This window comes from Phlebotomus papatasi, chromosome 2 (assembly GCF_024763615.1).
Source record: "Phlebotomus papatasi isolate M1 chromosome 2, Ppap_2.1, whole genome shotgun sequence".
Classification (NCBI taxonomy): Eukaryota; Metazoa; Arthropoda; class Insecta; order Diptera; family Psychodidae; genus Phlebotomus; species Phlebotomus papatasi.
The window spans coordinates 55,981,210-56,007,388 of record NC_077223.1 but is presented as its reverse complement, the minus strand read 5'-3'; the positions used below and the strand labels follow the sequence as shown (position 1 = coordinate 56,007,388).

Sequence of the window (26,179 nt, the reverse complement as noted above, 5' to 3'; positions counted from 1 at the left end):
TTGACACTTGGGCCGCACTATAGTCCATGTAATTTTTTTAAAATTATCAACGATTTTTAGTATTGAAATTGCTCTCTTCATTGTGGATCACAATTATCATAACTACTTAATAAAGTTTGCCAAAAATATTAAAATAATTATGCATGTCGCATACTAAAAAACATAACCTAACTTAAAATCAGTGTTTTGAAATCAACGGTCGATAAATTGTGGACTATAGAGCGATGGCCTATAGCGAGACTCTACTGTATAAACGGAAATTCTGACAGAAATATTCTAGATATTTTGTGAATTAATATTAGGAAAAATTCTTTAGGATATGTACTGTTTAATTTCACAATTGTAGTGTCAGAAATTAGTGGTTGCGACATAAATAAAATAACATAAAACATAAAACATAAAACATAAAACATAAAACATAAAACATAAAACATAAAACATAAAACATAAAACATAAAACATAAAACATAAAACATAAAACATAAAACATAAAACATAAAACATAAAACATAAAACATAAAACATAAAACATAAAACATAAAACATAAAACATAAAACATAAAACATAAAACATAAAACATAAAACTGACCGAATTTAATTTTTTACTGACCAATATTTTATTTTTTTCTGACCAGTTTGAATTTTTTACTGACCAAAAAGATTTTGCTCTTAACATCTAGTCTGAAGACGACTTCTCATTCAATTAATACACTAGAACTTTAATCTTTTAACAAGTCAATATATTTTTTTTAAATTGTTAGTTTTACGGAAAGCTACATTGCACTAGCTTTTCCACGGTGAAATATTATTGGAAAAACTCCCAGTAATTTTCCTGCACTATGAAATTTATTGAACTAATTTAAATACAAAATGATGCAATAAGATAAATAAGTTCTAAACTAATTGAAAAAATATTAAATATTAAAGTAATATAAATAAATAAAAGTAATATTGTTAAATATTACTTCAAAGTTCAAGTCATGAAAAACTGCTCAAAAATCGGTTTTAAATCGATTATCCGGTTTCAGACCCTTCCAAAACCGGTTAACCGTCTATCCTAAAAATCCGGTTATTTGGAATCACTACTAGAGAGCGCATTTATCAACCGAATGGGGTCATGTTTGGGGTCGTTGGAAAGGTCTTGGAATTTCCGACAAAACAACCGGTTCCAATTGGTTTTAAATCGGTAATGTACCGGTTCATAGTTCATGACCGGTAACTAATTTTTATCTGAAAATCAACTCTATTACTTTTAAAATTTATTTTGGGGGATTTATTCAGAATAATTAACTATCTCTCAATTCATTGAAATATATATCAACCTGAATTATATATTATTTCACAAATTATTCACAAAGAAAAATTTCATTTACTGGTTAAATCTGCCCCGGTGTCCCCTAAGTGCTTCCACCCTAAGTGATAACGGTGATAACTGAATTAGCATCATTAGTTTGCATTTTAAATTGGTTAAATTTGGGAATCGCAATAAAGGTAAAAAAAAACAAATTTTTGTGAATTTTCAATAATTAAAGTTTTTCTTTATTCTTGCAGATTTAATATATTTTTTTCAATTTTCGAAAAATATATTAGGTATTATACATTTCCTACACTCTCAACATGTGCCAAAAATATATTGGGCCAAATAATAATAAATATTCGAAGAAACTTTATTGTGTGCCACCTTTTTGGTCACAGTAAAATAATAAAATTTTTACAAGACATTGGTAATTAATTTTTAATGTAATGAAATCTTTGTGTGAAATAGAGTTGTCTGATTGGCTATAACTTACAAATATTCAAAAATTCTGTAGTCAATCAGAATAAGCTATGACGCTATTATAGTAATATAAATTAATATTAAATTGCATGTGGATATTGCTTAAGTACGAGTTGAATGCCTAAAATGGAAAAAGGGCATAATTCGAACAAAATTACGACACAGAGTAAATTAATTGACATTTTTTTGTAAGGAACTCAGATATTGTTCATTTTGGGATAAAAGAATTAAGCCTAAACATGTTGAACATAAAATGATCGATTATGCAAATTTTTCAAATTCCTTTGTCTAATTACAATATTTTAATATTTTATTTTTACATTATTTTTAGTTCCTTAAATACAATGCTAAGTATGAATAATGAACTTATTTGGTTTGTTCATTTGTGATAAGCGATTTTTTCTAGTTGTTGTTAATCGTCTATAAAAAGCGTTAGGGTAAGTGTGACAAATTTCGGCATAGTTGCATGCAAGCGACAAAGTCTCAAGTTTTAAATGTAATATTTTTAATATAAATTGAATATTTTTATTACTCTTTTATAAGGAGTGTTGCTTGGAACCTTGCAGACAGTTTATCATTTTTATTTTCTCTAAAATCATTCTTAATACATTTTAAAATAAATAAAAATTTAGACATAGCTTTGGTGGCCTATTTCGGCCACCTTCATTCTCATTCTTTCAATGTCTTTTTCAGATTATCTTGCTCGTCGAAGCGTCATTTTTTGTTATTTTTTTGCATTGTACAATCTCACAAGTATCCCAAAACTAAAAATTCATGAAAATTCGAGGAACAAAAAATATGGGCGAAATTGCAAGCTGGCCGGAATTTGGCACACTTACCCTATATGATTAAGCTTACAGAATTTCTATTATTATTAATATTAAAAATTTTCATTGTTTTTTTCTTAATACATCTGGTCTGGTCCAATCTGTTTCAAATTTACTACCAAGTTAAGCAAAATTTATCACTATGGATTTTTTTTGGCCACCCTGAGTATATTCGAAAACTTCGTGAATTTTAAAATAAACTCTAAAAAGAAAAATGGTTAGAAAACCTTGTTCCTTGAGAAGGAAATCGTTAAAGAGAATCTTTCTAAAGATCTTCTACTGTTTATATTTCGCGGGAATACAAACACAGGTAACTTTTTTTTTTTTAGATTTTTGGTCATTAAAGCTTGAGAGAGTGCCTTTATTACTCGATTGTCGCAAACAGTTTATGTGAGTAATTTGTCCTCTTCATGAAATTCCGGCTCCATGTCCAGTTCCCCTGATTCTAGTTGCTTTTGCTCCTCTAGCACTGTGCTGGAATTTCCTTCTTCAACTTCCATGCGGCTATCCCTTCGTCCTCGGCGGTTTTTGGCCTTTTGTCGCTTATCAAATGCTTCCATGTACTCCTGAGCTGTTGTGTAGTCCGGAGGGGATTTTTGGTATTCTGAATGAAGAAAAGGGATACCAAGGATCTCGGTCAGCATGAAGGAAAAGAGCCATCCGACAAGAGGAGTTGTGCCGTAAGTGTAGGAAGCCTCCTTGTGGTAGAACAGGAAACCGTCTAATGGAGGAGAGTTTTCTGACCAGTGTGGATGTGTGCCGAAAGCGCTGGCTAGTGATGCTTCGTCGGCACAGTCAAATCGTGGGATATAGTGGAAGGCAAAGTGATTATCTCGATGAATCACTGCGTGGTCGTACTCCAGGAATTTCGAGGTGAGCCAGAAAAATCTAAAAGCTGTCTCACAATTGATAAATTCCTGATTTCTGTACACTAAGCAGTCCAGAACGTGAAATTCTCTTTTGGGACGATTGTAAATGCAATCCAGGACAGTGACATACTTCCCTCCCTCCAGACTCGATCTGAATGTATTCAGCATCTTTCCTGTTTTACTGTAAACCCTTGTCCTATCACTGGCCACCACCAAGCAGCGTTTACCTTTTGGACAGGGAACCACAAACCAATTGTCCAGATCCTCGGGCTTTTCTCTCATCCACTCAGATAGTTGCAATTTATTGGCGTAAAACCGATCAAAAATAGCAGGTTTTTCCTTGGATTTTGTCTCTTTGGGTTGTTTCTGAATGAATGCAGATATACCTCGATGTTCATCAACAGTCAGGGATCTCTGACGACGCTGTTCCTCCAGCAATCTCCGTCTCCTTTCACTTTGACTCTCCTCTCTGCCGAACGATCGGCTTTTATACAGCTCCCGGTACTTGCTCACAAAAATTTCGTCCATGGTAAAGTTTTCACTGATGCTATAGTCTTATTCTTTGTCTTGGCAAACTGCGTCAGTATCTCGAGGGAGCAGAAACAGCACAAAAATTCCCTCGAGAAAATTTTACTGCATGAAAAACGTAAACAAACTCGGTGGACTTCGTGAAGCGCCGCAAAAATGTCAGTTAAAAAATTAGTACTGCTCACATACGCGTACTACTTCGGAAAGGTCTTTTGCATATGGTTCAAATCGAATACAGTAGATTCTCGCTAATTCGGCTCTTTTAATATCGGGCTACTTTTTAATTCGGGCAGCAGTTAAATTTGAAAAAAGTTTGTTGTCATTTTTCAAGTTTGATTATGATTATCAAATGAATCAAATATGCTCAAATTTGGCATGGTTTGTCTTAGTTTTGATGTGATTTTGCATTATTGAGGGATTTTCATGCAATTTACGTTATATATGAGTGTATAAACTCAATATCTATAAGGTAAGGGAAGTAAGTATCGGCCAGTTAAGAAAAATGCTCAATAATTTGCTTAAAATAAAAGCTCTAAACCAATTTTTGGCATATTAAAATATGTCAATTGGAACTCTAGTATTCCATTTATCTATATCTCTACATTTGATTTCTTAATATTCAGAGAAATTAGTAAAATAATTGGTAAAATTGCAACCATGCACTGCGCATATTGCATCGGCCATATGAAAGCAGATGAGGGAGATATCGGCCGGGAGTGTAGCAGATATCGGCCAAAAAATAAAACCCCTTTAAAAATATTACAAATTTGAATATTTTTCTAATTAATTACGTGGTACTTGAAGAAAAACTGTCTGTCATCCACCTCTTATCAGAAGCCAACCATCAGGACCAGTTTTTACCACTTTCCAGGGAGATTTTTAGTGAAGGGTGTCTGCATCTTCTCATTTTCGCCATATTGATCCAATTCTGGAGCTCGTATTTAAGGACAAGAAATCCAATTTCGGCTTGATTCACGATACTCCACAAGCTTAATTTATTCTTTTTCCTACTTAGTACAAGCTTACCAGTGATTTTCCGTTTGATTGTCTTCCGGAAAGTTTATCATTCAGGGTCATTCTGGGCACTCCTTACTTTGCAGACGTTTTCGAGAGGAATCACCTGCCGTCATGGCATCCAGCACATTTTTTAACCCTTTCTCAGCATATTGCACATTCTAAGACATCTTTCAAGATGTTTAACATTGCTAAAATGCAAAATTCACCTGAGGAAATTCTTCTTCACAACAAAAACATAACCTCAACTGCTCGCGAAAATGACATCGAAATGCGATGCAAAATGGCCGGTGAGCTCTGCACTTGGAACAAAACGTACTTATTCTCAATTAACAAATTAATTCGTATTATGCGTAGCGAGATAATTAAAAAATGTTCTGATACTAAAAGTGGAATAACTGAGTAATATTTTTTACATTCTGACAGATTCGTAAATCATTTAAATAAAGTATAATTCCTTATTTTGTGTCACTGAAATTCTAGTATAAAATCATAAGAATTTGAGAAATGGCTGAATTTTGATTAAGACTTCAATACAGTGATTCAATAAATTAGATGAATAATTATATTTTCTTAAAAATTTGACGAAAAACTTAATTCAGAAGATTACATATGAACAAACGCAATATATTTTGCATTAGATAACTGGTAAAACGTAGTTTGTAAATTTTTAAATATTCATTTTATCTTGGTGGCCGATATCTTCTACAAGCTGGCCGATACAAGATACATGGCCGATATATACTTCCTTTACCTTATGCACATGAATAAAAAATTGTTGCATTTCAAAAAGTTTGTCGCCCGAATTTCTGTCTAATTCGGCTGACATTTCGCTCCCATATGCCCAAATTTAAGAGAGTCTACTGTATTTTTAAGGAGGAGAAAATTAAAATTAAAATTTGTAAAATTAAATTTTAGGAATTTATTCTTTTATGATCGATATCTTAGGTCAGGGGGGTTTGAAAGGGCCAAGTTTGCCTTGTTTGAAAAATCTAAATTCTAACTACAGTCGAGTTCCTCAAAAGACAATAGGCAAAACGGTCCAACCTTTCGCCACGAATGAGACCTATACCATCGTATAGGTATTGGCAAAGGTACAGTAGAGTCTCTCAAATCTGAATCTCTTAAATTCGAACGCCGTTTGGATTCAAAATGTCAATTGTGAGGTTATGTTAGAAAATTTGTATTCTTGGTGAATGAAAATCATATTTATGTGCTTCTTCCTGAATGTTTACATACATTATGGTCGGGTAAAATGAAAAGGAAGTATGTTACCACTAAGACTTCCGAGAAAGTACGGGAATTTGATTCAAAGTACAATTTAATCTCACACAAATTTCGTTGGTTTTGAAAAAATCGTTCGAATTTGGGAGGTGAGAAATGTTAAAAATACCCCCCGAGCGTTCGAATTTAGGAGACTCTACTGTAACAACTTTTGTTCCGGGACCAATCCCAAAAGTATGTAGAAAAAGCACTAAAACATAAAATATATGTATAAGAATTGTAATGATTTTTTTGCAAAACTCCTTTTATACAAAAACGGTTAATCGTATATTGATCCTTTTTAAGTATAATTTGTAAATAAAGACTCAAAGAAAATTTTCCTGGAACTTCCTCTTCATTTTCCCTGCAATTTTCCAGATCTGCCTTACAAATCTTTTACCATCCTTCAAATTCATAAAAAAGGATTGTATCTAGAGAAATGTCTCAAATACCTGTGATTTTCCATTAAACAACATAAGTTTTTCTTTTGTTGCCCTGTAATGAGCGATGGCTTTAAAACATGGCAAGTTTGTATGGGAGCTACCAGATGGAGCAGTCAAAGGGTAAATCTGAAAATATTTATTTAAAGCTTAAGTCATATATCGACTTTGTCCCGAATTTGTTTAAGATCGGTTAAGCAGTTTTCGAGTAATAAGTTGTCAAAGTTGCGAATTTTCAGAAGGATATTGTTAATCTCCCAAGGATTGACAGTCCTTTTTGACTTGGGTCTCGGTAATTTTTAAGTCATACACCAATACCTACAAAATGGGCCTAGTCCCATCTTTGGCGAAGGGTTGGGGCAGCTACCATACATTTCCGCCCATTGTCCTTTGAACTCCCCAAATTTGAACGACGAAGATTACATTCCAAATGTAAAATATGAGGTTATGTAAAAGGAATTTTGTCCATAGAGTCTGAAATAGAACTATTTTTCTCTGGTGTTTCCTCAATATTGTCGTATTATATTAATTTCCTCCACAAATTCCACCTATTTAACAACAAATTCAATTGATAAAATTCTCTAAAATTATTTTCCTCAATTTAGGAAAAGTGAATTCAACATGAATTCCATTACGTTTTTGAAAATGTTCTTCAAATTTGAGGAGTGAGAAATGTCATCTATACCACTATACCCCCCAAATGTTCAAATTTAAGGAACTCTACTGTATTACTAATTACAGACATTTGAACGCTATCGATGCTATAACGGTCAAATAATTGACAAAATTAGTGGCACAAATTTGTACTATACGTTTTCCCCATATATTTTGAGATTAATACGTCACTACAATAAGAGGGAACAACCTATGAAATCTCTGATTCAGCTATTTTATGCTTAATGCATTAGGAATACAACAAGACATACAGAATAAATTAAAAACGTTTTTAAATATGTGTTTTAGAGGACACTTGCCCGCAGATTTCGAAATATGAAGAAACAGTACAGATAATGATGTTTTTTTTTTATCAACCTTTGATACAAGCATATAAAAGGGAACACATTTTACACATGTTAGAGCTACCTTGCAGAATTTTTGGAATCCTTTCTTGCAACTACCAATTTCGCTAGAAAGCTTTTCATGTCTAAAATTAGTGTGGCACAAGGTTATACCCACTGGAAAAGTTGTATGAGTAGAGACCATGAGACACCAAAATTTTTAAATGTCCTTTATTGCCTTGAAAATTGCACTATTAATATCGATTAATATGCGTATTAAATTGAATTTAAATTTTAGTTCTAATTAATAACAAATATAATTTTTACTGATAGTTATAAATATTTAAAATAACATTAATAATAACTATAGGGGAAGGTGTCCATGTTTTGCACGGCCCCAAGCTTTATAATGACTAATTTTTGTTCTATGTTTCAGAATAAATTTGACTCCGCAATATATTTTAAAAACAGGACACTGTCTCATTGTTCTTGAAATATGAGTGCAATGAGACAGATTTATTGAAAAACATAGGAAAAAATTTGTCATTATAAAGCTTGGGACCGTTCAAAGCATGGGAACTTTCCCCTAATAATAATAGGGTAGAGTCAGCCCTTCTGGCCATGTAAGCACTTTTGGCCACCTAAAGTAAAATCACATTGTAAGGCAATTATGAGTTTATTTAGAACAGGAAAATGAGTCTTATTTCGTGACTTCTAATCTAACGAATTAGAAAACCATATTTGATTTTGTATCAACTTGATTAATTCTAAGTTATTGAGAGAAATTCTCGACAAGGTAAACAATCACTAAAAACATGGGATTCTTAAGAAACTTGGTAATGTTAAGAGAAATTGTTTTGCATTATTTCATATTTTTGATGAAAATATTTGGTGTTATTCAATGAAAGTCCATTTCTTAATTAACTAAATTTTATTGTGATATCATTCTTAATAAGATTTTCTAACAAATTAAATGAAAATCGGATGTGGCTAAAAGGGCTTACATTTTCGGCTGTGTAAGTACTTTTGGCCATTAATTTTCCCATACATTTTACACGTGGCGCACCTTCCGGATTTCAGTAAAACCAATCGTGACTTTTGACTGATTTTTACATCAAATAGAAAATGTGCAAAAAGTTGTTTAAAATACTCTAATAATAACATAAAATTGGTATTAAATAAGAATAGGACTTGTGCTGTGTATTTGTGAATGTTTTCGAGAGCTATTTCTTCTGTTATTTTATTAAAATTCTATTGGAAACAAGTGGCCAAAAGTGCTAACACACAATGGCCAAAAGCGCTTACAAAGTGGCCAAAAGTACTGAAACATGCATACTTGCATAAGATGAATTTTTCACTAAAATATACAAAAAATTTTGGGAATTCTCTTGGATTAATAGGAAAAAACGACTGTAAGGGCCTTGACAGACCTGAGGATTAGCCGAGATACGGCTTAGCGTAATTGTATTAGGAATAATGGCTAAAGTGCATTTCCATCATTTTCCACTAAGCCGTCTCTCGGCTTAAGTCGTAAGTGTGTCTAGGGCATAAGGTATCTTTGTACAAAATTTCATTTTATTTAAATAAAGATTATAAAAATTACAAGCACATGAACCCTAAAAGTGGCCAAAAGTATTTACTCCACCCTAAACATTAATAATAAACATAAATAAAAATAATAAAAATAACAATTAATAAAAACATTAATAATAAATAAAATAAAATCAAAATAAAAAATTAACTAAATCCTTTTAACCTTTTAAGGACGATTGGAACACCGGTGTTTCATAAAGAAAATAATTTTTCCCGATTTCCTAAAGTTATTTTTTTTCTTATGTCTGTGCATAATTGCAAAGTAGAAGATTGAAGGAATCTGCAATATTTTTTGCAAGTCTCTGGACTATATTTGCTATGTAGTAAATATTTAAGCTAAAAAAAATGACGAATTTTTAAATTCTCAAATTCATAATTGATTTTATTAATTTTTAATACTACCAATTTTTTTTAAAGCAAAACCCTTTTGGCAATAAAATATACTAATACGTAATATTTTTCATTAAAGCGAAAAATATTATTCATTGGTATTGTCAGAAAAATTACTTAAATTTTTGGGTTATTTTTGTCCCTATCGTTCATAGAAGCACAAAATACACCGAATATGACTCTGTTGGACTTTCCAAGGTTAGATGTAAAACTTATCATTGATTATGTTTCTCAGTTTAATTTTTATTGTTGATTTTCGGTCCGTAAAAAGTGTCTCGTCGTTAAAGGGTTAAATTAAATTACAGTAGAGTCTCGCTATAGGCCATCGCTCTATAGTCCACAATTTATCGACCGTTGTTTTCAAAACACTGATTTTAAGTTAGGTTATGTTTTTTAGTATGCGACATGCATAATTATTTTAATATTTTTGGCAAACTTTATTAAGTAGTTGTGATAATTGTGATCCACAATGAAGAGAGCAAGGGCAAGTACCACAATCGCAAAGAAAGTGGAAGCCGTCGAGCAATTTCAATACTAAAAATCATTGATAATTTTAAAAAATTACATGGACTATAGTGCGACCCAAGTGTCAAATTTGAAACCAAATATGGACTATAGCGAGACTCTACTGTAATTGATTTTATTTATTTTTTACACTTCCAATTTTTTTTTTAAGCAAAACCCTTTTGGCAATAAAAACTACAATACCAATACGTAATATTTTTCATTAAAGCGAAAAATATTTAATTCATTGGTATTGTCAGAAAAATTACTTAAATTTTTGGGTTATTTTTGTCCCTATCGTTCATAGAAGCACAAAATACAGCGAATAAGACTCTGTTGGATTTTCCAAGGATAGATGTAAAACTTATCATTCATTATGTTTCTCATTTTATTTTTATTGTTGATTTTCAGTCCGTAAAAAGTGTCTCATCGTTAAAGGGTTAAATTAAATTACTTTCTATCTTTGCAAATCTATGTACAATTTTATTGTGTAGATGTAGAATATATGCGTGAGGTTCACCGGGTTCACCTGCATTTTCCCTCTAAGCTTTCTGTACTCAATATCAGGCGTCGCCACTTTCTATGCGAATGTCAAAGACGGCGGTGGTGTGAAAATCGCCTAGTGTTAGGCAATATTATACAGTCGAGTCGAGGCATTTTCAAAGTTAAAAGTCCATCCACCTGGAATACTTCCACACTTTACTTGCATTGTGCTCATTTCGGGTGAAAATGACTGAGAATAGTGTACTCTTGAGTCTGAAGCAGCGGTACATGTGGGGCGGAATGCCCTGCTATCCAGCTACTCACTTTGACGCCGCCAATAGTGCTCTGGAATTGTTGCGCCTCAATGTCCAGGAGCCTTTTAGTAAGGAAGTTTTGGGGATTGTGGCCAAATTTCGAGAGAAATATTTCTTGCCGGCCATGAAGAATATTAAAGAGAATCTTGGGGAACATTCAATCACCGATGAGCAGGTAGAATGAGATTACCTTTTTGGACCTTATAAAAATAATGATGGATATTTTTTTTTGGGGGGAATAGATTCATAGAGTTTGTGTAGCTCTTCTGGTTGGAGCTAAGGATTTTCTGGAGACAAAGTGGAATGAGGAAGAGGAGAATGGTCAAGGGGAAAGTTCAGCAGCTGGTAGTGGGAAAAGTGGGCCAAGGAAGCGAAAGGAAATGGAAATTGAAAATTTAACACCTCCCAAGCGTTCGAATACAATTCCAGAGACAACTGTAGGATCAACAATTCGGCCCCAGAAGACTCCAAAGACAGAAATAAATTTTGTATTGGAGTCACAGGCTAGCAAGGTGTTTGAGAGGGAGAGAATTTTGGCTAAGCATCCTGAATTGACAAACTATCAGCCAGATTTCCAGGATAGAGAATGGTTGGTGAGTCAGAAGATTATACCCAGTAGAAATACACCAGCAACTCTTCTGCTCCACGAAGAACTCCTAAAGCTTGCCGAAGGACGTCCAGAATACAGGAATTCAGTGAAAGTTGGTGATTTGCAGATATTGAGACTTCCGGAATTTATGCTTAAAAAAATCAATTCAGGAAATGGAGATTTGACCAAGGCACAAACCCTGAAGCCCAAGAGCTCACTTAGCTCATCCCATGCCACTCTCTCTGCCCTTCTGGCCAAACAGACCGATTTATCTCCAGAGGAAACGTAAATTTCTTCAAATGCTCCTTTTAAAGGCTTCTACTTTTCCCTTCTCGCTTGAGCTTCTTGCCTGATCCTTGTTGGATTTTAGCCAATTATTTTTCCGTATTTTGAAGGTTTCACCAAATCTCCTAATCAAAAGGCTACCTTATAGAAGATTAACCAATTTGATCAATTTACCAATATTTCTTTTTATTTACTTATTTTTATTCCAATTTTATCATGTGGATCAACACAAATTATTACACTTATTATACACAATCTAAAAATTTAGCAAAGGAATTTATGTAGAAAAGAAGATGACAAAATAGAGGTTTCCTAATATATATATTAGCGATAGTTATTGTGCATTTTTCTTATCCCTGAAGTGATAGAAAAAGGCATTTAGGATTTAATTATAGCAAATCTTGCTTTTGGATGAGACTAAAATCTAAATAAATAAATAGAAAGAGAGGACCACTTGTAAATTTAAATTAGTTTGTAATTTTTGTCGCTTTTAAAGTTATAGCAATAAAAATTATCGAAAAACAAAAATTCATAATATGTTTCAATTTTGTTTCGAATTTGCCTTTTAAACGGCTAGGGGTAGTGAAAGGGACAGATAATCCTAACCGGCTTATGTAGGTGAGATTCTTAACGTGAGCTAATTCGGAGTGCATGCAAATTCGATTTGGAGCTGAAGTTGGGAGACGCCATTCAGTTATCTTGAATAAAATTCGTGAAATTATACAAGTTTTGTATTTGAACCAAAATATCAAGGATTTGGATGAACTGACAGAAAAGTGTTATATGGGTGAAATGTAGACCAGAATGTTCTCTATAATTTTGCCGTAGAACTTGAACTCATCGATTACTCAGAAGCCAAGATAAGCGAGGTTTTTTGTTTCTTAACTCGTTTTTTCATCCAGAGTTCCCCAAGTAGTCATTTGTTGAACTTCAACTATATCAAAGAATTGTTGTATTTTGCGGGACTTTCCATTTAAACCCCTATTTTAAGTGTATTGGTGGAGTAGAGGCAGTCAAATTGGCATCTGAGTGATTTCAAAGCGTTATTATTGGAAAAATCAATTTTTTCACACTTAAACGGCAAAATCGGAGTGATAGCGTAGTCTGAGTGGAAAATGATGTATGGACGAAATGTAGAGACAAATGTGCTCTATAATTATGTCGAAGTAATCATCAAAATCGGTTCAGCGACAGTCGAGATAATTGAGGTTATGTGATATTGAAATTGGTTTTTCGACTGTGGCGCCCCTGGTGTTGGTCCCACGAAGTTCAAATATTCTAGAAAGTTGTAGCATTTGGTGAGATCTTTCGTTTAAGCCCACATTCATCAAAATCGGTCACATAGAACCGGAGATATGATTTTTTGAATTTTGTGAACTTTGACCCCTCATATCTCCGGTTCTGTTTTAACCACAGCGCACATACGCACCATTTTGGAAACGTCCTAGACTGGACTACAACATACTAAAATTTGATTAACTTGCACAATGCCGTTTTTGAGAAAAGTGACTTTGAATTTCGATGAATTTTGACGCTATCACAGCGCCACCTGTGGTGACTTTTTGAACTTCCATCTGAAAGTGCTCATCGAGACGAAATCAAAAAGGTAAAATTTAGGTCGCTATGTTAGTTAGAACCGGAGATAGAGGCCGGTCAATGTTCAAACTTTGACCCCTTATAGCTCGGGTCAGGGGTTATGGATCGACTTAAGGTTTTTTTTGTTTGATAGGTATAATCAACGGCTACAACATACTAAAATTTCAGCCCGATGCACAATGGAATTTTTGAGTTATTTAACTTATAAAATTTAAAAATTTTCTTTTTAATAATAGCGCCCCTAGCGGTGGTTTTATGAACTTGCGATGTTAGAAGGGGAGGTGGCATTTCACGAGAGCTTTCCAAAAAGCCCTCACTTTTTAAATTCTGACAATTAGAACCGGAGTTATGGCCATTTTAAGAAATTTTTTTTGGACCCTTATAGCTCGGGTCAGGGGGGTCGGGGGACCTTAAGTTTGGTATTGATGGAAAGCTCTAAGGCCCAGCTATAACATACTAAAATTTGAGCCCGCTCGATGCCATAGGGGCGGAGCTATTGAGAAAACAAAAAAAGGGGGGTCTTCAAAATGGCGGAAGGAGGGGTGGGGGGTGGGGGGTCAATGCACCAAGTTGCAATTTTCACCCGATATATAACCTTTGCCGAAAACCGCAAGTCGATATCTTTTTTAGTTTAGGAGCTATTAAGCTCCAAAGAGCGGCCGGCCGGCCTGCCGGCCGGGAACGTAAAATAGCCACATATATATTCGTGATCAGGAAGTGGCGAAACACATTTTGGCCAAGTTTGAGGTCGATCGGACGACATGAAATTTTGTTAGGATTATAGTAGGTGAGATTGTTAAGAATCTCACCTAATATTCAAGAAAAGTGTTTCCAGGGGCCGTATCCTCCAGATGTGAGAGTTTGATTTTGTGGGAAAAGCCAACTCTCCGTGTGGAACTCGCCTATTTGACATCCACGAAATTTTCGATTGGAATTTTTCTCATCAAAAATCAGGGAGAATTCTCGAGTGGTATTCCCGGTGAGAATTTGATTAATTTACATAGAAAATGAGCAAATAAATTAAAATATCGCGTTTAAAAGTTTTAAATGGTTTTTAAATGATTATTTCACTTAATAAATACAATTTCCGTATATTTATAATAAATTTCAATGAAGTTTTTTTCTTAATAAACTGCAGGAATTTCGATTTTTTTAATATTATTACTCTAATTATTTTTCTAATTTTTTGAGTTTAATAACAATCATTTTCCAATTTTTTTTATTTTAAGATTACTTTGTTTCAGCTCTCGTAAATAAGAAAACGGTTGTGGCCATTTAATGATTAGATCTTTGATTAACCTATTTATATTCTTAATAAACACGTAATTGAACAGATTTTTAGCAGTTTACTTGGCCGTGAACTCTTTAAAACTCTTAAGTTTTGTTTTAACTAAAACCGGAGAAAAAAGATCGCATAATTTATAAAAATGGAGTTTATCGGGAAAAGGTTTTTTTTTCAGTAAGTTGAAATTGTTAGATGTCAAGAACAAACATAACAAATATTTTAAGCTGTGAAATAATATCACTTATTCTAAAATTAATAAATGGATAATAATTGAACAATTATTTAAAAATCGTGTAGTTATGTGTTCTTCCTTGAATTAGAAAAAAAATATATTGAGTGATATTCTTGATATTCGCATCTATATTATCCTTTTTTATTCGACATAAAATCTAAGTAAAATTGTAACTTCTCTATTGAAAAACTATTTACAATGTTTGAAACGCTTTTCTTTAGGTTAATAAAGTCTTTATTTGTGAAAATTCCTTCAAATACTCCACTTAAAATAGAAAAGAAAACGGATAATGTCTAGAATTTTCCGCGAAAAATGTATCAATTTTGAATTTTACTCTTGGGTGATTGTAAATGCCCGTCTGACCAGGTAAGCGTGGATTATAGCCTCAATTAACCCCTATCTTTCATACCTTACTTTTAAGAAGCTCCCATACAAAATACCCCTTACTAAATATATGTGAAGGACACTGTTTTGCGTTCATGGTGGTGAGCAGCGGAACTACGAAAATTATGTTGCCGGCCGTGTTACTCGGCTGTCAGTGACAAGATGGAATATTTTCCAAAATATTTCATTTGTTTTTAAAATTATCACAAAGATTCTCAGTGTTTTTAGTGTTTTTTTATAATAATAATAATAGTGCGTGAGTGCGTTTCGTGTAGAGAAAAGTGTCGTGGTAACAATAAACAAATTTCCAATCTTGAAATACGTGTTTTTATTTCCTTTCGGGGTATTTTTTAGGAGACAATTTTTTTCATAATAGTTTTTGCTTTTCTAAAGTGTTAAATCGTTCATCGTGGTTCAATAAAACATATCCATATCTTTGTAGCTTTTGTCATTTGTATAAAATTCGAAGGTGAAATCAGGATGTGCAATTGACAGTTTCATTCCACCGCCATTGATATCCGTGGCAAGATTCAGTCCTTAATTTGTGCCTACCACTCGGATCTTGCCGATGAGGGCTAAAATAGTTCCTATAGATGGGTGTTAATTTAATGGCTCAACGCTGGGCCCCCTTACCCTGTGTCAGACGGGTGTATATCCAGTACCTTCTAAATTTAAAATATTCAACGATCTTTCTATTTTTCTCAAATCGACTATAAGTTCTTATATAATAGAGATAAAACCGGATGCTGAAAGGGAATAAAATTCTATATCTAATTCTGTAATAATCGAAAAAACAAAAAAATCCTGAAACTGCCATTAAAATAGCGTAAGTGCGAATTGATAATCGAATGCGAAAATATCATGAATATTTGTCGAGGTTCTCAAGTATTGCAAAAATATTACAAATATACTAGTCAAATCCGAAAACAATACCAAATTAGCGAGTAAGAAAACTTTTCTTGACGAAAACTCGTAACCTCTTAACATTTAATATGCCTCATCTCTTGAAAATTGGTTTGAAAAATCAGAAAAAATATAAGAAAATGTGAAATTATTGAAAAAATAAATAATAAGAATTGTTGCCGAATAATATTGCAGAGAAAAATAAGGTGAAAAGTAACTTTACACTTTTTTCTTTTACGAATTCCTGTTGGAATTTTACTTATTATTTTGAAAAAAAAGAGCAAGTTATAAATGACAATTTTTAAATTTTACAGGAAAATATATAGTTGATTTGGATTCTATAATCCTTGTCAAATTGCTAAAAAAAAGAAAAAAATCAATGGAAATTAGTTTTTTGTTACAAAAATCTCTGAAAATTCACTTTAGCATTATTTTACAATTTTCAGAAAATATATACAAAACCACAAGAAAATGAAAAAAAATCTTTATACGTATAAATACGTATTTATAATTGAATTATTGCAAATGCAAAAGGCCTTTTTTAAGTTTTTTACTGTAGTAAAATATTAAAAAGAGAAATTTGGCATGAAATGCCGTTGCCAGTCAGTTAAGTGTTAAGAGGAGTCGCGATGAATAAATCAAAGCTTATAACAATGTTATTTAATTGTTTATTCATTCATTGAATTTATAATTACTTCAGTATATTCAGTTTTTTTGCGACCAAAAACATTGCGCGGATTGTCAAAAAGCGATTTCCACAAAGAATTTCACACGAAAATCTCGCCTGATTCTCTCCGATATTCGTGGGTACGGAGAGAAGGCATGTGGGAAAAATATGCGAAAATGTCACGGAGAGAAGTTCGCGTAAAATCTTCTCTCACAAAGTGGAGGATACGGGCCCCGGACCGGGTACCCGGTTCTTGAATACCCGGGTACTCACCAGATTTTTCCACGGGTATTGGAACCGATTCCTAGCTATGGAATCGGTTCTGGAATCGATTCTGGAACCGGTTCTGGAACCGTTTTTATTAGAAAAATTAAATTGAATGTTCCAAAAGGAACCCTAGGAATTTTCAATTTACAATGGAACTACTTCTCCGATATCTACAATGACAATATGTGATTCTCTGTTGCTTATCCATGAATTTAATGTGTGATTTTCGGCATTTTGCTATACAACTAAAATTCTATAGGGTAGTGTAACCACTTATCGCCACTTTTAAGAAAAAGTGAAATTAATTGTATTATGTAACTTTTGACCCCTTATAATCAGACAACTCAAATTTGACACAAAGTTACTTAGATATATTGGCTCTAGATTCGTCAAAACAATTGTCCTACAATTTAACGCGGGAGTACCTAAAAACCTGATTTTTATTAACAATGCAAAAATAAGCACTTTGTCGCCACTTTTTACCACTTTTCGCCAGTTTTGTAACCACTTCTCACCACCCTCTTGAAAACGCCCAAACTCGATTAATTTGGGCAATATTATGCAAAGAATACATTCAGCATTTCTTTTTCCTCATGTTCACCTTATTATTATTATTATTCAATGATATTTCTTCACTTTTATTTGAGAAATCAAATTATTAGACTATTGCAGAAAGTAAACAAAGTAGATTTGATAACTGAGAATCTATGAAGTGAAGTTACCGTCGTCTATTGAAAAGTTATGGCGACAGGTGGTGAATCAATTTTAGAATATTACCACTTTCCGCCATGGCTCATTTTTATATAAAAATAATATAAAATGAAATATTAACTAACTAAATACAAATTTTATGTATTCGCCTAATGTAATTAAATGTTTAATAGGCAAATTATTTATTCAAAAATTAAATTTTGTTTGATAAAAGTTTCATGACACTTACTATATTTGGTAAGAAGTATTGGATTCGATGCACTTGCTTAAAATATTCCTCTAAAAAATGCCTAAACATTTAAATTCAAAACAAAAAATTAGTGTTTTTCGACTCTCTCGGTAATAGTCTTATAAACATCTCTTGAAAGTTTGAGCTCATTTTGACTCTTCGTTTTGTTGCTATTCCCAGTTTTGTGTGACAGGTCAGAGAAAAAGCAACAAAAAATATTTGTGCAAAAAAACTCATTTCCAATTTCCATAAAAATACCGATTTAAAATTATCTGACTAAAATAAATTTATTTTTTACTGAAAGATATGTCATTCTACTTTGTATATTTTATTTAAAAAAAAATTTAAAAAACTAAAAATGTGAATTTTAGAAGCAAAAAGAGTTTCAAAAATTTTTTATATTGTCTCACCTTGCGCCTAAACTAAAAGAGATAATGAAGAATGGATGGTTTTTTCGACTTTATTGGATCACAATTATCCTAGAAAACATTGTTTTAGAACTTTTTTTGCATATTAAAGAAAACACTGTTGGAGGGTTAAAAGATGATAAGTAAAAAATGAAAAGTGGTCTGTAAAACGGGGGTGGCAAAGCGTTCGAGCCTTTGCGAGCTGCTTGAACTCCCGAGAAAGAACTCTGCCTTATATACCTTTTCGCAAGTTTTTCTGGGGTATTTAAAATTATTTTCGAATTTAATTTGTCTATAAATCACGACAAAACCATCTTGAAGTTAAAAATTTTGTTGAAGAAAAGGATTTCAAAAAAAATCTTAACCTTTTAATTAAATAATTGAACAAATTAGATGCAAATTAGGCTTTTGACGTTGAATAATTCAAGATGGCGAATTTTCCGATGATAGGTGTCTTAGGACGAAATGTTCAGCTGGACTACCTCCAAAACATATTCAAAAATGAAAGAAATCGTCAGGGCCAATTTTTGCAAAGTTAAAAAATGTGTTTTTGGAGGTGATAAAAAGGGTGAAGGGTAACTTGGGTAAGTTAGTTCGATAGAGAATGTTGACTTGTGGGGGGTTACCGAAGACCGGAAGTCAATATCTCTTGCCGTTTGGCAGCCAGGATGGAGAGAAGTAAAAAAAAAAACACGATTGTTAAAACTGCTTTCTCTTGGAGTTCGAGCAGTTAGAATGGTCAGTAAAAGGAAAATATAAGGTAAAGTACCCTTTATTCGACCGGTTCCTCTATTCGACCGGTAGATTTATTTATTCAATTTATTTATATTTGCTATAATATTTTGTGTATGATCTAACATTAATAGGTCAATTATTCTTTAAATAATACGAATCAGTGACAAATTCATAGAAATTGATGAAATTCACCATCACATATTCAAAAATTGACCCACCGGTCGAATAGAGGAACCCGGTCGAGTAAGGGTACTTTACCTTAGTCAGCAAAAAATTAAAAATGCGTAGTAGAAGTATTCGAGTCGATCAGCAAAAAATTTAAAAGTGCGTAGTAAGAAATTAAAAGTGAGCAGTAAAAAATGAAAATTGGTCAGAAAAAATAAAAAAATTAGTCTGCAAAAAATAAAATGTGGTCAGTAAAAAATAAAAAATGGTCAGGAAAAAATTTTATTAATTATTTACTGACCACTTTTCATTTTATTACTAACAACTTTTCATTTTTTACTGACCTATTTTTAGTTTTTACTGCTCATTTTTAATTTTTTGCTAAACACTTTTTTTACTGGCCACTTTATTTTTTACTTACCACATTTTATTTTTTACTGACTTCTTTTTTTTTTAACTGGCCACTTTTTATATTATACTGATCAATTTTTTTATTTTTTACTGCTCACATTTTATTTTATACTGACCGCATTTTACTTTTGCTGCTCACTTTTAATTTGAATTCAATTCAATTTTTTGCTGATCAATTTTTATTTTTTACTGCTCATTTTTAATTTTTCATTGATCAACTCGAATATTTTTACTTCTTGTTTTTAATTTTTTGGTCATCAATTTTTATTTTAACTGCTCGAACTCCCAGAAAGCAGCTCGCAAAGCCGCGAACGCTTTGCTACCCCCGTTTTACTGGCCACTTTTTATTTTTTACTTATCATCTTTTATTTTTTACTGATCAAGTTTAATTTTTTACTGACGACTTATTTTCTACTGACCGCTTTTTCTTTAACTGTTAATACTGCTCTTTTTAAAACTTTTACTGGCCTTTTACTTTTCGTTCATTCGATACCTTTTAAATATATCCAGAGCAATTAATTTATTTACAAAGAGATCTAAAAAATGTTGGGTTTTTTTTCCCTTTATAATAACTTTCAATATATTTTGATTAAGTACACTGATTACAAAAAAATTAAATAAAATTCCCGTCGAGGGAAATTATTTGAAGGACTGTATCAAACACTTTTTACAATTCCCAGAATAGTGTTGAATCAGAAAGGGCATTCAGCACTTCATCCAAATTTTGTTCTAAAATTCGGAACAGAATGAACGATGAAGTGCTGAAAGCGCTTTCTGTACTAAAACATTATAATAATAAAATTATAATAAAAACATGAAACTGATTGAATTTATTTTCTTTAATTAATTTCTATTCTGCAACAAAATTTTATTATTTGGTCCTTTGTAGTCGGAAAAATTAAAATAATATTATCCAGCCGTAAAAAGATGTCGTCACTATTTTAAGGGTACTTAATAATTTATATGCCATTTTTTTCTTGTATAATGAGTACAAACATCAGGTGAAAATTTTCTATACCTATTTATATTGGATTTTAAAATAGTTTGGCTTGGCATACAAACTACAATTCTCTAAGAAAGAGATTGCCTGCACCCCCCTTAATGCCCTCAAACACTAAAACACTTATTTTTTCACAGTTAAAAATATGTTCGAAAATTCATAGTTGGAACCGGTTCCTACCCGGGTACCCGAGTACGGATTTCAGGGAAACCGGGTACCCGGCAACTTCAAAATACCCGGGTATTTGGAAACACTGAGATCATCCCTCTATCTTCACAATAAGCACTCTTGGTCTCTCACCAAGGGCGTACCCAGGATTTAAGTTAGGGGGGGGGGGCTAAGTCTCAAATTTTGTTGGCGGGGGGAGGGGTACATAATTTTTATTTTGAAAAAATAAATAAATAAATAAATAAAATGAGATAAAAAGTATCTATATATATACAAACTGGTCCTACATTTCACGAGAGATTAGCCTAGGCCCAATTTGTAGGTATTGGTTATATGGGCTTCAGACCTGAGACTTAGTTATATGGCTTAACTGCTTTAATTCTTCATCAATCAAGATTTTTTGGAAAAAAATGAGTTAGAATTGGATTCTCAAGGACAAATGATCTATTAAATTCTAAAAAAAGCAATAAAATTGGTTGCTATTTAGGATTTTGAGGCCGTCGGAAACTGGGCTAAACCTCTAGTCTAAAACCGCTTTAAAAGAACGATCATCAGTGTTCCTCGGACCAGTGTGCATTGTCTCCCATATTATTGGCCAAACATAAAATTAATTTTTAGAAATTATTCACAACTTTTTACCAAATAACTACAGCAAGGATGCATTCCGTTAGCTCATATTTTTAATCTATAGAATCAACTACCCGTGAAAGATCTGATAAAGCCCCTTCCGATCCGTAGAACACAGTGCATTTTTATTATTACACCTATCTTTATCCATTTCTGATAATAATAAGCATATAAAAAAACATTAAGTATAGTGTTTTGGAGCTTATATTTTCTTTAAACTTAATATGAAACATTGGTCTTAACATTTCCTTTTGTGAAATCCTTCAAGGCAAAAAGGACTATCGATCTTTAGAGAATTAATGATACGCTTCTGAAAATTTCCAGCTTTGACATTTTTATTTAACGAAAATTTACTTAAGACTAATAAACAGAATATTTTTTTCCAAATTTCTTTTCTAGCATAATAAAAAAAATAATTCAAGTTCTTAGGCATAAAAAGAACAAGATTTAAACTATATTTTCTGCATTTTAATTTAAAAAAAAATGAAAATTCAGCCATTGAACTATGTTTTCTAATATTAAAAACGTTAATATTTCCTGTTAGGTGATGAATTAAACTAGTCCTCGAGCGAAGGATTTTATGTTTACTTGATCATAACTTATTCTATAAAACGAAACAGGTGTAAAATACTTCAAAAATGCCATTTGTTCAAGGACGCAACTTTAATAGGGATATGCTGTTGAAAATGACAATGATGATGATGATCAAGGACTGGTTCGACTCATTAGCTAAAAGGAAATGTTTGGTTTTTGGATTTTGGATGAATTTATTTCAAGAAAGCTTGTCCATCGAAAAGTATTTCTTTTCAAAAAGGTCTCCGAATTCCGAAAATCAGATCCCTACAGCTGAATTTTTAAAAGAAAATCTCAGAAAATATACTTTAAATGTTGTGTTTTTATATGCCTAAGAGCTTGAATTAAATAAACTTTCTATTATGTTGTAAATATATTAGAGAAAAATATGCTCTTTTTAGTTAGTTTGACCTACGTTACGTAATCCCTTAAGGGGTTACATGGATCGCGCAGCCTAATAACAGCATGTTTTCTTTCATTTTTATCAACTATATATATATAATTATAAATATAATTTGTACTGTATTTACATATAGTACATAAAATTTGTTTGTACTAGAACTAGAAACTAGATCATTGATGAATTCAACACAATAGGGGGGGGGGGGGCTACTTTGAGCTATGGGGTTACATTGTTATACGATTTATTTTCGCAAATTTCTAAAGGAAACTGGGTTCTATAACATGATGCAATTTGGATGGACAAAACAATTGTCCGCTTTATTGATCATCTTATTATTATTATTATTATCTTATTGATTATTGATCAGCTTTATTTAGAAGTATAGGCCAAAAAATCATATATCAATGTTGCCCCACAGCTTAAAGTAGCCCCACTTCCCCCTCTAGTAGAATATTTTACTTAATTAGCCCATAAATTCTATTATACTAGCGGGGTCTGTAGAGTAAAAAAAATATCTGTTGGCTCTATTGCAAACTAACTCTATCGATTTTAAATTATATAATAAAAAGCAACGGCGCAACGAACGGGGGTCAAGGAGGGGCCCCTGCGTCCCCTGCACGATATTCAAACAATCCAAAAAATAAAAATATAGAATTTAAAATAAAAAACTTTAATATTTAAGCACATTTTCAAAAACGATACTTGTACTGTTTAGAAATGTCTTTTGTTAGAACTTATGAGCTTTCCTTCCGTAAAGCCCAAAATCGTTTAATTTACAATAAAAATCAATAAAAGATAAACATTGAGGGAACTTTTTGAATTTTTTTGATCAAAAGAAAGTTACAATGTCATCTTGGAAAAGATTTTAGGGAATATCTAGCTAGGTATTTCCATATCAGGCCGCAAAAAAATCAAAATGTGGTTAGAATTGAATGTTCAAAAAGCTTTTAAAAAGTTTTTGAAACTCTCTAAAAGTCTAAAAGGAATAATTTCCATCCCATTTCTGATCAATTTCTCGCCATTTCCTTCAAGAAAATATTCTTCTTGGTAGCTTAAGCAAACTTTCAGCTTAATCCGCCAAAAGATAGAATTTAAATTAAATTTTTGATTTTAAGCACGAAAAAGAACGTTTTTCTCTTTATTAGAGTATCCACCCAAAAAAAGCGCATTTGCAAAAGTTTTAGTTTTAGATGTTTTTGAATTTAGAGAATTTTTGTGGAAGTGTTCTCATCTTCTCAAATAGTTTGAGATAATAAAAAAACATGGAAATTGATTTATGGTGAAATTTAAAATTAAATCTTGTTGAAATCTTCATAAAAAAAATTTAAAAATGAATTGAAGTTTATTTTGATCCATTTCTCTGAAACAAAAAAAACTAATATTTGTTTATGCAAAATTAATGAGCTCTTTTTTTTTGAACCACCAAAATCAAAATCACCATTTTGAATCATCAAAATCAGAATAAATTAAGATTTATGCTGATTTTTAAAGTATAAAGTATAAAAGCCATTTTGGTCTAAGAACATCGTTTTGGGACATTATTGGCAAGCTAAAAAAGCAATTTCATCCAATAAAAGGCTCGAATTTTCTCAAAAAACAGTTCCTAAGTGGATGTCTTGATGTCTTTTTCTTAATGATCTTAATTAAAAATTTTATTGTTTTTTTTTAAATAAACTCAAATTCACAAAATTGATTTTTTTTTACAAATTTACAAAAAAAATCTTATTCTTTCCGCTCAAAAAACGATTTCTTTTGGAGATAATTCTCCAATTTGGTTCCTCTGTTATACTAAAATCATGGCTACATCCTGACACTAAATAGAGCCTCTTATCAATCCTAAACGATGAACACCTCAATCTATGTATGTATACAGTATTAAACATAGGACAAGATGTAGTGTCCCTGTTCCCAATTCTGTTCTGGTAACCCGGGACCCCTTTAACAATTTGCTGACTGGGCCTTTCACCTTATGTCCGCCACTAGTTTTAGACTTTTAGATGAATCATAAGCCATCAATTTTAATATAATACCGATATACACTTAATAGATGTTGCATTAATCTGATCAACTCAGCAAAAAGTGTGTATTATATATTTACAAATTTTATTAAATGTTGCAAAATTGGCGATCATTTATTAGAAAGAAAGCATAATCTTGTTATTCTATATAAATTCTAATTTATGTAGTTCGATTTTATTAGCAGACAAAGAAAATTTTCTATCTGTGACTCTTGAGCTGTTCTCGTCATTCATTCACATGGCACGGTCGCAGGCGTGAGATTCGGCGAGGCGGATGACAAAGTAAAGGCTGATAAGAAAGTCTGAGATTAAGGCGTCTAACGGGGCAAGTGTGCACGGTTGAAGATCACGAGATTAGGCTCTGAAATAGACGATCACAAAATCGATCTCTTTTGCGTCTTTTCGGTCTCTGGACGGAATATTTCATCCGTGTGTGTGTGTATGTAATATCGTCTTTAGGAATTTGGGAGGTCGAGGGGGTTTCAGTGAGAATTGGATGAACAAACACGGTGGCTAATGAGTCTTCTTGCCATTTAGCACCCATAGCATCGTGATCCGGAGTAGAGTGAGTTTGGGCTCGCGAGAAGCACTGAGGACGGGGCACTGGAGCCCAATTGACCCCATCAATTGGCGTCTCAGCAAGCACCAGTACTCTCTTCAGCTTAGCCAGCGTTTTTTTCAAGCTCCCTCCCTTCATTCTCCTACTTCCCTCTTTCGGTATGCGCTGGAGCACCTCTTCTACGGGAACATTATGATGTTTCTCCATTGTCTCATTGGGGATAAAGGGGAGCAAGTGGAAGCGCGGGAGCCATTGAGAGAGATGGACTGTGATGTAGAGATGGGAGTGAAAGAGGCTTTAAACGGCGGTTGAGGAAAAGCCGCATTAGTATTGGAAGTAAGAGATTTTGCGCCAAAAATTGAACAATTATGTATCCATATGGTAATTTTACAAAGTTTGCACAATGAAGCTTATACAAGATATTTTTGATCTGAACAAGTCATCTGAGAGAGTTTAAGGGCCAAAAAGAAGTCTAAGAAGTATTGAACTTTGACTGCCGGCTACTCTCACACGACACCTAGGCTCTCAGCTCTCCTATTTGGAGTGCTGTAATTTCAGTACAAAGCATGATTCTCCAAGTGCGCGGTGAGTGTTTTGGTGTGCGCGAGGGGGGCAGAGGTGATAGCGGGGCCCCGGGAGGGCTGTATTAGTGAGAGACAGAGAGATGTGCGCACTCATACGAGGAAAAGGCCGCGAATCGCGACACAACCTCACAAAACACTCACGACACTGTTCAATTGAGATCCCGCATGACTGAGATGGCTCAATGGAGCTCTTTGGGCGACAAAGTGAGACAGATCATGCTCAGAGAGCCGCCAAGTCAGAGTTTCCCAATATGTGGGGGAAAAATTTTCCAGCGATTTCCCTTTTCAAAGTTAACACGAAGAATTAAGATTTGGCGGGATATTGATTAGAGCTTTTTTGGGACTAATACTTTCAAGATGCAAGTTATAAGCTTTATCTA

At 32.8% G+C, this 26,179-nt stretch overlaps 3 protein-coding genes across 3 annotated transcripts in view; 2 read left to right on the top strand and 1 right to left on the bottom strand.

The window, feature by feature from the left end:
- Positions 1–1,507: 1,507 nt before the first annotated feature.
- Positions 1,508–4,165, bottom strand: LOC129801793 (snurportin-1). The gene has a single exon (XM_055847130.1). It carries the CDS (start codon positions 4,000–4,002, stop codon positions 2,992–2,994), a length of 1,011 nt encoding a protein of 336 aa, XP_055703105.1. The 5' UTR covers positions 4,003–4,165; the 3' UTR covers positions 1,508–2,991.
- Positions 4,166–10,712: 6,547 nt separating this feature from the next.
- Positions 10,713–12,010, top strand: LOC129801799 (deoxynucleotidyltransferase terminal-interacting protein 1). Its single transcript, XM_055847137.1, has 2 exons — positions 10,713–11,176; positions 11,244–12,010. The coding sequence occupies exons 1-2, from the start codon at positions 10,934–10,936 to the stop codon at positions 11,877–11,879; spliced, it is 879 nt and encodes a 292-aa protein (XP_055703112.1). The 5' UTR covers positions 10,713–10,933; the 3' UTR covers positions 11,880–12,010.
- A 13,188-nt stretch (positions 12,011–25,198) lies between these two features.
- The window catches only part of LOC129801790 (RNA-binding protein Musashi homolog Rbp6), a 179,569-nt gene continuing 178,588 nt past the window's right edge, over positions 25,199–26,179 (top strand). The window contains exon 1 of the mRNA XM_055847117.1: positions 25,199–25,551. The gene's annotated coding sequence lies outside the window, so the exon portion shown is untranslated. The remainder of the gene's footprint in view (positions 25,552–26,179) is intronic.

Bases quoted from the DNA above. Each gene is read 5' to 3' on its own strand.
- LOC129801793 (XM_055847130.1), bottom strand. From the start codon at position 4,002: ATGGACGAAATTTTTGTGAGCAAGTACCGGGAGCTGTATAAAAGCCGA.
- LOC129801799 (XM_055847137.1), top strand. From the start codon at position 10,934: ATGACTGAGAATAGTGTACTCTTGAGTCTGAAGCAGCGGTACATGTGG. The intron at 11,177-11,243 runs GTAGAATGAGAT...TGGGGGGAATAG, and splicing joins ATTCAATCACCGATGAGCAG to ATTCATAGAGTTTGTGTAGC.